Below are 12,424 nucleotides of genomic sequence, written 5' to 3'. Positions count from 1 at the left end.
AGCCATGAGCTGCCTTTCCCCCGCAGGAACATCTCTCTGCTCCATTACCTGATCATGATCCTGGAGAAGCACTTCCCCGACATCCTGAACATGCCCTCGGAACTGCAGCATCTTCCAGAAGCCGCCAAAGTCAAGTGAGGGGTCCCTCCGAGGCCGCATCCTCTCATGTCCACACACGCTCTTGTCCGAATGTCCTCCTTGGGGCTACTCCGGGCTGACTAGGGAGGGGCACTGTCTCTGAGTCTGCAAATGAAGACAGACTATTTGCTCTTCAAACCTTTATTCTGGGATCTCCCAGGAATCAGAGTGGGGCTGGGGAAGGGAGCCAGGGATGGGAAGGCTACTAATAGGGGTGTAATTCCACCAGCTACCACTGGGGGCAGCTGGAGCTTGACCCTTTCCAGGGAAGTCAGGGAGATAGTGCAAGACACTCTTCTAGTCTTGCCAAGTGGTGAGGGAGCTGGGACATCATACACCATCTCCTGTCTGTCACTGGCTGAGGGGCTCAGGGGGTGGGGCATTACTCTCTGGCTCCCAGAAAAAGGGCTCATAGCCCAAGTCAGCACTGCGCACTGCAGTGAATGGTCCAAGGAGCTGTGGGTGGGGCACCCGCAGCATCTGCTATAGGCAAGAAGTCAGACCGGAACATATACGTATAAGCTGATAGAAGCATCTTCAATAGAAGCAGAAATGCAGTGGTACATGGCTAACATCATCAAATGCTTAGTGCTTGCAAGTATAATACTTGTAAGTTATGAACTTACACCTATCCCCCGGTGGTAAAAAATAAATCCATGCCAGAGGCCATGTGTCACAAACCTGACATTTCCGGTCTCAGGGGTTCTATAGAGCATAAGCTTCACCCCTGTTATTCTATAGCCGCACCGACAGAGCACAGTGGGTGGGAAGGAAGGTGGAAGATTGGCTACGTGTTAGTGGCCAATGCAGGGCTGGGGCGCAGGCCCACTGACCCCCAGGCCTCGGGGTTTAGAACTGCCCTCTGCTGGACCACCCTCATCTCCTGTCCCTCCCTCCATGTCCCCCCACAGCCTGGCAGAGCTGGAGAAGGAGATAGGCAACCTCAGGAAGGGCCTCAGAGCGGTCGAGGTGGTGAGTACATCGTTCCTGCGGTCAGGGGCACTGGGTCCGACGGTGGGCCCCAAGGCGGCAGACCCTGTCAGATGCCTGCCTAGCACAGAGCCAGCCTCAGGGAGGAGGATTGGCTTATCCGGGGCTTAAAGTTAGTCTCTCAAAGGGGGATCCTGAGACTAACCCAGTCCCTGTCCAACATGTGTACTGGGTGGTGGAGTGGACTGAACCGTAGATCAGACACATGCTTAACTCTGACTCCAGTAGGTGGGAAAGAGGACCCACGTCCTCTGGGCGCCGGCGAGGGGCAGGTGGCACAGTGTGACACTGGGACCGCTATCCCCAGGAGTCTCTGCCTCCTTTCTCTTTACCCCTCCCAGGCCCTAGAGGAGCCTGGCTGCACTCTTTGCTGGAGACCATTCCGATGGCTCCTCTGACGACACTGTCTCTGGCCCTAGGCTAGGCTGGCTCAGGGTGGGGATGTCCCCAACCCTTTGTCCACCATACCCGTCTTCACTGAGTGCATGTGGGGCGGGGGGGGGGGGAGGGGTGGGAGGGGTGTCACGGGTATGGAGAATGAGCTTAGAGAATAAAGTTAAATATGAGAAAGAACCTTTCACTGCCACTGAGGGTGACAGCCAACGTATCAAGTGCTTCCCAAAGCGTGGTCCGGGCCAGCAGCGCCAGCGAGATTTAGGAATGCGTCTCCCACCTGGATGTGCACACAGATCACCTGAGGGTCTTGCTAAAAGGCAGACTCTGATCCCATAGGTCTGGGTGGGACACGAGGGCCTGTGTTTGTTCACCTTCCCCAGGTGAGGCCTACGCGGCTGGTGGCAGGCCACTCTTGGGTAGCCCGGATCTAGAGACAGGAAGAGGGCAGGGTGGGCAAGGGAAGGAGAGAGGTGGATGGACTGGCTGGTCACTCTCACAACCTTTTCCACCCTTAAAACTGACACCCAGGGTGTCCCTCTTCCCAAAGAAGGCTCACTGCCCCGTGACTGACAGGCAGGGAGGGCGGGATGGTGACCCAGAATTCCCGACTCCGACCCACCACCAGTCTAACCAGCACTTCACTCTCCCCCCTCAGGAGCTGGAATATCAGAAACGCCAGGCGAGGGAACCAAATGACAAGTTCGTCCCAGTCATGAGCGACTTCATCACGGTGTCCAGCTTTAGCTTTTCAGAGCTGGAGGACCAGCTCAGTGAGGCCCGGGACAAGGTGAGGGTGCCCAAGCCTCCGCTCACCCTAGCCTAGCCCGCCCCATGCCTCTCCAACTCGGCCTTATGTCGACGGGGCTCCTTCACCCACTCCTACCAGGTGCCCCAGAAGGGACAGACCCAGAATCGCAGAGCCCTGAGGACCAACCATGTCCTCACTCCCACCAGGAAGCAATAGCAACTCTGATGCAAAGACCCTAACTCATTCTTCAGGTGTCAGGCACCGCATTGCTTTACCTCGGTCTCATTGCCCACTTTATGGGTTTGTTGAACGGTTATTGGCCCTTTCCACAGATCCGTGCACCGAGATCCAGAGAGGTTCAGGAACTTGCTGTGCTGGACAGAGCTGGGTCAGAATGACTGGAGCTCAGCTTCGGCCTCAGTTCCTGCCTCCTGCACTGACTTGCATGCGGACACCCGTCTGTGGGAGTTTTTGTAAAATGTGCATCCTCCTTCAGGGGGTCCGGAATGGGGCCTGGGGTCCAGCAGTGCTGAGACGCCCACGGGAGCTCCCACGCGGGTCCGTGGAGCACACATGGGGCAGGGAGGTCTTCCTGGGAGGACTCTGAGTGGGTCAGAGGTGGTGGCTCTCACTGAAGAGCAGTGCCTGGTTACCTCTGTTAACTCGTTAACCCCCACAACAACACTGAAGTAGGTTCTATTATCATCCCCACTTTACAGATGAGAAAACTGAGGCACAGGACACTTAGCTAACTAGCCCAATAACTATGAGCTCCGAGGTCCTTTTGATTTCTGACCAGGCAGTTCGGTCCCAAGGTCTGTAGCTCCTGTCCCATACTCACGCCGTGACAGACCCAGAAGTGGCTCTGGGCAGCCTCGTCAGCCAGCTTGGACCCCCACATCCCCAGGGTGTCTACCTCCACCTTTTCCTTCAGCCTTGTCTGCACCCTGCTGACAAGGGGGCTCCCCTTCTCCAGCCCTGACCCCATGAAAATGCCCCAGCCTCGGCCTGGGCTCATCTCTGGCTGGCGCCCAGCTAACCACGTGGCCCATGGTGCTCAGGGGTGACTCTCCAACCTCTTCTCCCCCTTACAGTTCTCCAAGGCGCTGGTGCACTTTGGGGAGCAGGACAGCAAGATGCAGCCAGACGAATTCTTTGGCATCTTCGACACCTTCCTGCAGGCCTTCGCAGAGGCCCGGCAGGACCTGGAGGCCATGAGGAGGAAGAAGGAGGAGGAGGAGCGGCGGGTGCGCATGGAAGCCATGGTGAGTGGTGGGCAGAGCCTGTGAGAGGAGAGGCAGGTCCGAGTGGGGTGCCCCCAGGGGACAATGGTTGGGGTGTGTGCGAGGAGGGCAGGGGCTGAGAAACACTGTAGGGACTGATGTCAATCCCCCCCTCCCTTCGGGGAGACAATGCCTTCAGCCTGAGAGAGCACGGGGTTCTGGGAGGGTGGGCCCAGCTGGGAGGTACCCCTGCTGGGAGACATGGTTTAGAGGTCAGGGGTGGCTGCTCTGGCCTCAGCCTGTCTCCCTCCCCCTGCAGCTGAAGGAGCAGCGGGAGCGGGAGCGGTGGCAGCGGCAGCGGAAGGTCCACGCGGGCAACGCGCTGGAGGAGGGCGGCGAGTTCGACGACCTGGTGTCAGCCCTGCGCTCTGGGGAGGTCTTTGACAAGGACTTGTGCAAGCTCAAGCGCAGCCGCAAGCGATCAGGGAACCTGGCCCTGGAAGTCACCCGGGAGCGGGCAATCAACAGGCTAAACTGTTGACTTGGGCACTGGCCGCACAGGAGGCCAGGAGACAGGGATGGCCAGGGGCTGAGTGGAGGAGGCGGGACACTTAACCACATGGTGCTCGGCTTAGAGCCCTGGGCTGGGTCCTGGGGTGCGGCTGTGTGAGGCAGGACCAGGCGTCTCCCACATGTACCTGAGGGGCTCCTCCCTCTCCTCTTCCCATTACTCGTCCTGCTTCCGGGCCCCAGGATCACCCTCCGAGGCCCACTGGGACGTCCCTGGCAGGCTCGGCACCCACATGTTGGCACAGAGCTGCCCAGATCCAGCCTGGACAGGTCCCTGGCTCTTGCTCAGCTATCATGTGCGGTGGGCAGTACCTGGGGGGTGGGCACCCCGAGAGCCAGGTGAGAGATCCAGGCTCCCAGCCCTCAAAAGGCGGCTAATGGGGCGTAGACCTGGGAGCCCACTGCCCTCTTGATGGAGAAGGAAGAGGCGCTATGTATCCTGGATGTGCTCTAGGAAAGATGCTGAGGGTACCACAGGGACCAAGTCGTCAGGACACAGAGTAGCAGAGCCTGTCTCCTCCATCACCACTCACTCCAGCCTCTCGTATGTCTAAGCCTCCCCCTTCCTTCCCACTGCCACCTCCATCCTGTCTACTAACCCAGAATCCCACCTATGGGTTCCCTGGCTACGGCCCCCCATCAGGTACTTGATGCATTTGATAAGGGAAGGGTTGCAACAGAGACCCCCCTCATCACCATACTTTGTGCCTTGGGCATAGGGACCCTGGGCCATGGTCCTGAGAGAGGGTGACCTCACACAGCCCCGCACCAGAGCTTTCTGGTCTACCGCTCATGTCACTCAGACCCCACACTCTTTCTGACGTCTGCCTCAGGGCAGAAGCCGTGGTGACCTCCATTCTGTCCAGCACACAGGAGGCCCCCTCAAACCATGTGTGCCTGACTGCCTGAGGCTGGCCCTGGGGTCAGCTCCCGGGAGGGTCCCGAGGGCCGGGCTGCTCTCTGCATTTGCACACCATCTCCGAGGTGTCTCCTCCTCTGAGGCCATAAGACCTGGGCCGGCGCAGGCGGGGAAGCGAGGGAGACGGGGTGGGAGAGGCTGACTTCCCTGGGGAGGGCACTGCCTGAAAGGCCACCCCCTATCATCGGTACCTGATTGATTCTTCAACCTGCCCGCCCAGGGGCTCACTCTGGTCCTCCTGTCTGTTCCCATTTCCCATTCTGCATCTTGAGCGGGTGAGTCGATGGCTGTATCTAAGCAAAATGCTGTCTTCTAAAGGAGGTGAGGTCACTTCCATTAGGACTCTTATTTTCAACATACCCCCCCCCCCCCCCACCCAGAGTTCACCTTTCGTCCTGCCTGCACCCCATCCAGGGGCTCCTCGCCTCCTGTTCTCCTGACCCTCCCTTTATGTTTCTGCCCTTCTAACCTGCTCCTGGCTCAGGCTCAGGCTCAGGCTCAGGGCTATTGCCAGTGGACAGACTGGTGGGCTGGGCCCACGCTCCAGCTGCCTCTTTTCCCTACATCAGACCCCTGGGGGTGGGGCCACAGTTGCTTCCCGGGAAGAAACAGGGTTGGTGAGCCCAGCATGTGTATTGGTTCGAGGGGGAGGATTAGAGCAAACGCAAGTCTGGCCAGGACCTGGGTGCAGGGCCATCCCAGAGCCCAGGTGAGGGCAAGGTGAAGGCTTCCAGGAAGAGCTGCAGGGGCTGATACCGTCTGCAGAGGGCAGGCGTGGGGATGCGGGAAGGTGGTAGGTGGGGCCTCTGGACTCCTCTCCCCACCTGGCTGGGGTGCAGCTCACCCACGGGGCAGGGCACAGGGCGGGCTCCACTGCCATCTGACAGGTGTGCCGCGTCCCGGCCTCGCCACCCGCCACGGAGACTGGATGTGCCCCACGGAAGACAAGGGGTATGGAAGCTGACGGAGACACGTGGGATGCGCAGGAAAGCAGTTTGACCCTATAGAGGACACATACATTGTTCCAGGGTTCTGGCTTCTCACCCTGATTTTCCCTTCTCTATTTATTATTTTCAAGATCTGGCCAGTGGCTCTGGCACCAGACACGGTTGTGGCCAGATCTCCAAGAGTGCCTTGGACCACAGACCATCGCGGCTAAGGGGCTAGTGCCCCGTGGAGACGGCTGCGCCGGTCCTCGATATGCTTACATGTTTACGCCCGTGTTTGTTCCTTGGTCTCTTCCGGTGCCCTTCCTGCCACCCCCGGGTGAATGCCTCCCGCTGTCTAATTTTGTGTCCAATGTAAAATCCAATTAACCTAAGGCAACCTGTTCGTTCAGCAGCAGCACCCCCTCCCGTGATGGAAGTAAGGTGTGTCTATGGCAATGGGAGGAGCAAGTTCTCCAGGGGGCAGGGAAGGGGCTGGCCCAGGCTCCCCCCAGCCCCATCCTGTTTCCACCCACTGGGGAGCGGTGGCCGTTCCCCTGCCTCTACCGGGGCGCCTTCTTGCCAAGGCCACTCTCGCCAGCGGTCTCAGAGGACAAATGAGGCTCATGTACGAAATCGGCAGCGTCCTTTTTACCCACACCTTTTTTATAAGAATATATTGTAATACTAAAAAATATTAAACCCATACCACCCCAGCCTGCCTTGAAACCTGTGCTTTCTTCTTGTGAGGGGCTGGGGGGTGTGGGGAGCCAGCTCCTACCAGCGCTGAGGGCCCAGTGGTGACACTTGCAGGGACTGTGCACTCCCGGGCACCTGGACTGGAGCTTGAAATCTGGAGTTTGGCCTTTCCCTTTCCCGAGCTGGCTGTTCAGCATCCCCAGCACCCCGGGTGCCGGGCAGCGGGAGGCAGGCGGGAGGTCCCTGAGGACAGACCCGAGGAGGCCCATCCACGTTAGAGGACCCAGCAGCCCAGTCCAGTGTTGGGGCTGTGAAACCCAGGAGCCTCTACTTCCTGATCTCTAATAGCCAGTGACGAGCTTCGGACACACCCTGACTATCTTACTGCAGACGGTGCCCTTCCACCCCCCCCCCCCCCCCCCCCCCCCCCCCCCGCCACCACCACCACCACCTCGCCCACAGGGACCGGGGATGGAGGGCAGGCATGCACCTGCGGCCTCTCCAGCACCCTCCTGCTCCTCTCCCGTGGGGAGTGGCTTGGGCTGGGGTGGAGGGTGGGCACAGACAGTCCTCATTCTCGCGGCTCCGAAGTTGGCATCCAGGCTTTATTTGTGGGCCGTGGGTGAAGGCAATCTCCAGCTCTCTTCTTTCCCTGATATGTTCCGGAACAAAGGGGTGGGGTGGGGCTGGGACAGCAGTGCACGGGGCCAGGAGCCACCTGAGTGGCTGGTCAGGAGTCCTCAGGGCCACAGCCCCCGGGGGTCCTGTTTGGGGGGGCGGAGGTCGGGGAGCAGGCAGGACTGTGTGTTGTTGAACCGGAAGCCTGCCAGTCTGCAGGGACGGGCTCTCTGAGGATGGAGGGCGGCAGGCAGGCAGGCGGGCAGGACTGTGGCTCCCGGACGTGGGCGGGCGAAGCTGCGGAAGAGAAGTCCTGTTCCTTCTTCGCGCAGGCGGTGCTCTTCGCCTCGCAGCGGGTTCCTCTGCTTCGTGAGCCCTTATCTCTCCCCAGGGAAGCAGCAGAAGAGAAAACCCGAAAGGAGCCGTGACACGGGCTGGCTGAATGGCCCGCAGATGACACAGCTGACTTCCGTCAGTAGCCTCGCTCGCTGTGACCCCTCCCGTCACCAGTGTCCAGGAAGGCGGGGGGCCTGCTGGTTTCTCTCCGCATAAAGGGGGCCTCGCAGGTCACCATTAGCAGGACCTGGGGTTCCTACTGAAGGTCAACAGTGACGGGGGTAAAGGAACTAGGCGTCCTTCCCTCGGCCTGGCTGGGCCGTGGGTGAGAGGGCAGGAGCTCTAGGTCCGGTGGAAGTCCCCGCGCTGGCCCCCCCGTCTTGCTGATGAGCTTGATGTCCCCCAACACGATGTCCCTGCTGACCGCCTTGCACATGTCGTACAGGGTGAGGGCGGCCACAGTGGCTGAGGTCAGGGCCTCCATCTCCACCCCGGTGGGGCCCCGCGCCCGGCAGGACGCCTGGATCACCACGGCGTGGCGTGTGCTGTCCAGCTCCAGCCGCACGTGAACGTGGCTCAGGGCCACGTGGTGGCACAGAGGAATCAGCTGGCTGGTCAGCTTGGCGGCCTGGACTCCGGCCAGCTGGGCCACCACCAGGGCATCTCCCTTCTTCAGCCGGTTCTCTTGGACGAGTCTGAAGGCCACCGGCCCCAGGAGGACCATGGCGGAGGCCACGGCCACTCGCTCTGTGTCCGGCTTACCACCCACATCGACCATAGCTGCCCGGCCTTCCGTGTCCACATGGGTGAGCTGGTCCGAGGTTGGCAGCGATCCTGAGTGGGTGGCAGGAGCCCGGGACCCGGGGCTAAGGCACTTGGGGTGGGTGTCTGAGTCGGGGTGGGAACAGTAGTGTCTCTGAGGGGAGCCAGGCCCCAGCCTCCGCCGCTGGGCGAGGGGAGGGGTCTGGGGCCCCCGGCAGCCCTTCCACAGAGTCGCCACCTGGTTGGAGAGACTCGCTCTGTGTCTCAGACCCTGAACGCCGAGTGGGTCCCAAGAGGAAATGCTTGGAATGGCTGGTGGGGAATCTTGGAGCATCCAAAACAATCCTGCAAGAAGGAAGGAGAAGACAGACTCAGGGCAAAGGGCATTCTTTTCCGCGCCTCCTCTCGCAGCCCTCTCCTCCCCCACTCTGGTTCTGCCCACACCATGGGAGGAGGAATGGAGAGCACAAAGCCGAGCGAGAGAGAAGCCGCCACATGCAGCCCTGTATCAAAGGAGCTTTTGTTTCCGGCATCCCTCGCAATGAGAGATGTCCTCATCACGCAGTTCCCGGGAGTGAAGGAACCTGGAGGCTGCGATCGTGGCTGTGTCCCCCTGACAGGTGAGTGAGCAGTACTCCTAGCCTGCTGCTCAAGCTCTGCCCTGTGCAGAAGCCAGTGACACATCGCCCAGTGGGTGCTAATGGTCCAGATGCGCCCGTGGGCGGGCCCACACTCCAGAGGGAAGACACCTGTCACTGCTCCCACGCTGGGACGTCCCAGAGCCGAGGACAAGTCTCTGCCTTAACCCGGAGCTCTACATGTGGGGAACGGCTTGGTGATCATTAAATCCGGAGGACCCCCCCAGTTTCTGGTGACACAATGACTATTCCTATGGCATGCTTGGTGCAGGGGTGCGTGCAGAGGCAAGAGCAGCGGCAGTCGAAGCTTGAAGGGGCAGGACAGGATGAGGGGGCAGGACAGGATGAGGGGGTAGGACAGGATGAGGGGGACAGGACAGGATGAGGGGGAACAGAAGAAAACCAGGGCTGTGAACATCGGGATGAAATGCAGGGTCTAGGGGTGCCTTATGGCAGGGGGTCCCACCCCACGGAACCCCAATGACAAGGGCGAGTGGTTACGTACTGCTGGGTCACCCACCGATGAGGATCATGGGCCGGTTCTTCATCTGGGAGATACTGAACATGCCTGGGGTGAGGGAAGGATGGGGAGGGAGAGCGGGGGAGGGAGAGCAGGGGAGGGGAGAGAAGGAGGGACAGTTCGTGACACAAACATGGACACAGTGGTGTGACAGCCCGTGTACATGCACTCACCCAGGAGCACCCGACAAAGCCCCCACTGTGTGCTGTGGGCCACCCAGGACCGAGCCCAGAAGTCTGACGCCAGGCCCTGCCCTCCTGACAGAAGACCGTGTGTGAGAAGAGAGGGGCAATGACACCCCTTTCCCCACCAATGAAACAGCCCAAGAGAATTCGGGGACCTGTCCCTTGTAGTCTCCACTGTGCCAGCCTCCCAGGAGGAGAACCATCACCGCACCCCAAGTCTCGGGGTCCAGCGCTGAGTCCCCAGCTCCCTGTCAGGCTGTGCTTTGTCCTCCCCCCAAACACTGCTTCCCTCCTGCTGACAGTGGCCCACCCACCCCACCCCTTACCTGCATGCTGCCGCTTCTTCCTGCCCACAGCGGCCCCGATGATCCCCAGCAGCTCCTCCTCAGACGCCCCCCGCCCGCAGGTGATCCCGCAGGGAGACCTCTGAGTTCCCAAAGAGGCAGACCTGAGGGGGTCATCACAGGGGTGAGGACAATGGGCCTCCTGCATCCCTGGCCCCGGCCCATCCCTGGAGACCCCTCTGGGCTGAGACCAGCGTCCAGGCCTCCCACGGCTGGGCACAGTCAGGGCAGGACTTTCCGCCACCAGGGGCAGGAGGAGCCGGATGGAGGAGTCCAGCTGGAGGGCAGGAAGCAGACACAGACATCCCTGGCCTGGCTCTGGCTTGCGATCATGTCACCTTCAGCCTCAAAAACGGAAGCCATCCCAGTGCACACTCTTCCGGGACCTTCCCTGGAATGGCCTCCTGAGGTGTCCTCGCTGAGACCTAGCAGTCCCCTGCGCACACCCCATTTTCCCTCGGGCCCTCCTGTTCCCTCATCTCATGGACATTACCTGCCGGCCCCTGTCCCACTCCAGTGCGGACAGCAGAGGGCTGGGGGAAGGCCATCCTGTGGGCAGTCACACTGACTCAGGGCTCCCAGCCCCGAGAGAGGCTCTGGGGGCTCCAGAAAGAAAGATACCCACCACCCTCCCACAGAACCTTATAAAGCACCTACTATGTGCCAGCGCTCTACAAGACTCTGTGGACTCAGAGACAGAAGGATGTTTGAGGAGCCCCTGAGGGCAGAAACCACCCGAGAAGACAGGAGTGAAATCTAAGCAAAAGGTACACCTACTTCACCATGCTGCTCCCGTCCTCAAGCCCCAGGTTCTACTCTCTGCCCCTCTCTGCCCCCAGGAGGCCCAGGGACTGCACCTTCCAGGCCCCAGGTTCTACTCTCCGCCCCTCTCTGCCCCCAGGAGGCCCAGGGACTGCACCTTCCAGGCCCCGGGTTCTACTCTCCGCCCCTCTCTGCCCCCAGGAGGCCCAGGGGCTGCACCTTCAAGGCCCCCTCCAGCTGCCTCTGCCTGGGCCTGGGCTTGGCTGACGGGAGAGGAGAGTCTGAGAGGAAAGGGAGGCTGGTGCTTGCTCCCGCTTCCTCCCTGCTCTGACTTGTTGGAGTGGCTGCTTCCCTCCATAATGACACCAACCGGGAGGCCACTGAACCAGCCTCCGTCTGGCTTTCACTGGCCCCAATGGCACCACCTCCTCCCCTCCCGCTCCCCCCAGGGTGGGCCCAGCTGCTGCTCATGGGTGCCTCACACCCCTCACAGCCCCCCTCACCTGCACCACCAGCAGCTCCCTCAGTCCAGTCCCTTCAGAACCCCACTTTCCATTTCCTGCAGGGCCCCATCTCACCACCCACAGTTCAGGTCCATTTTAAATCCCAGCCCAGGAAAACCTTTTTGCTTTTTAGTAACAACTGAATGATTCCTTCTGGATGGCAAACCTGAAGCCTCTGAAATGCCCCCACCCACCCCCACCCGCAGTCCTAACCAGGTCCCAGAGTCGACATCCACCTGATGCCTTTCTCTCCACCCGCCACCTGCACGACCAGGTCCCCTTTCCTCCTTCCCATCTTCACCGCACACTCCTACACATGTGGGACATCGCCAAATGGCCATCTAACCAGTCTTCCTATTTCCAACTTCAACCTGCGGATTATTTTTCCTAAAATGTGAACAGGTGGCCAGGTCTCCCCTTGCTCAGCAACCCTGCACAGCCCCCCCCCCCCCCCCCCCCCCCCCCGCCCGTCAACAACAGAACACTCCTCACCTTCTCCCTGGGCACTCGAGCCCCTACCACGCTCTCCCAGATCCGACTGTGATCTGCCCAGGATGCTGGGATGTACCGACGCCTTATCCCCTGCCCTCACTTCCACCTGGCCATCCTTCCAGGCCCACCACCCGCTCCCTCAGGTCCACCCCTTATATCCATCACCCTTATGTCCATCACTCATTGGACCAAGAATCCTGCACCTGCGCACATTAGCAGCTTTGTTTGGTCTTAGCAAGGAGCCTGTGTGCCCCTAAAGGGCAGGGCAGGTCTATGTCTCCCTTTCATCCCTCAGGGCAGGCGCACAGCACATGCTCATTAGACATGAGTAACGAGGCTGGTTTCAGAGCTGAGCTCCTGGCTGGTGGAAGGGGCCAACATGGGGAGGGGGAGGAAGGCAAAATGCACAGTGACCCTTCACCACCTCCCCCCACCATGGTAGCACCAAGTCCTGGAAAATGGCTCCCAATCAGCTGCAAGTGGGAGGAAGGAAGGAAGGGAGGAAAGGAGGAAGAGAGGGAGGGAGGGAGGGAGGGAGGGAGGGAGGGAGGAAAGGGAAGGGATAAATCAGGATGCTGCTCCCATGACCTCCCCAAATCTGACACTATTTCACCCCCCACCCCGTGTGCCCTGCTGTCTCCCCTCCACTCGGGGC

At 60.4% G+C, this 12,424-nt stretch overlaps 2 protein-coding genes across 3 annotated transcripts in view; one reads left to right on the top strand and one right to left on the bottom strand.

Moving 5' to 3' along the window:
• DAAM2 (dishevelled associated activator of morphogenesis 2) overlaps positions 1 to 6,626 on the top strand; it is a 104,091-nt gene extending 97,465 nt beyond the window's left edge. For both annotated transcript variants that reach the window (XM_070418640.1, XM_070418641.1), the window contains exons 21-25: positions 27 to 134; positions 1,050 to 1,110; positions 2,180 to 2,311; positions 3,367 to 3,537; positions 3,815 to 6,626. In XM_070418640.1, coding sequence (XP_070274741.1) covers positions 27 to 134; positions 1,050 to 1,110; positions 2,180 to 2,311; positions 3,367 to 3,537; positions 3,815 to 4,036 — 694 coding nt within the window. In that variant the 3' untranslated portion in view covers positions 4,037 to 6,626. The remainder of the gene's footprint in view (positions 1 to 26; positions 135 to 1,049; positions 1,111 to 2,179; positions 2,312 to 3,366; positions 3,538 to 3,814) is intronic.
• A 567-nt stretch (positions 6,627 to 7,193) lies between these two features.
• MOCS1 (molybdenum cofactor synthesis 1) overlaps positions 7,194 to 12,424 on the bottom strand; it is a 39,862-nt gene continuing 34,631 nt past the window's right edge. Inside the window, 5 exon segments of the mRNA XM_070418639.1 lie at positions 7,194 to 7,938; positions 7,940 to 8,670; positions 9,484 to 9,531; positions 9,995 to 10,064; positions 10,066 to 10,116. Coding sequence (XP_070274740.1) covers positions 7,906 to 7,938; positions 7,940 to 8,670; positions 9,484 to 9,531; positions 9,995 to 10,064; positions 10,066 to 10,116 — 933 coding nt within the window. The 3' untranslated portion in view covers positions 7,194 to 7,905.

The sequence above is a fragment of the Myotis yumanensis genome, unplaced genomic scaffold, assembly GCF_028538775.1.
Source record: "Myotis yumanensis isolate MYYU_CA2020_CCGP unplaced genomic scaffold, mMyoYum1.0.hap1 SCAF_6, whole genome shotgun sequence".
NCBI classification, from domain to species: Eukaryota; Metazoa; Chordata; class Mammalia; order Chiroptera; family Vespertilionidae; genus Myotis; species Myotis yumanensis.
Note: the sequence above shows the minus strand (reverse complement) of the source record. Positions and strands in the feature narration are given on the sequence as shown.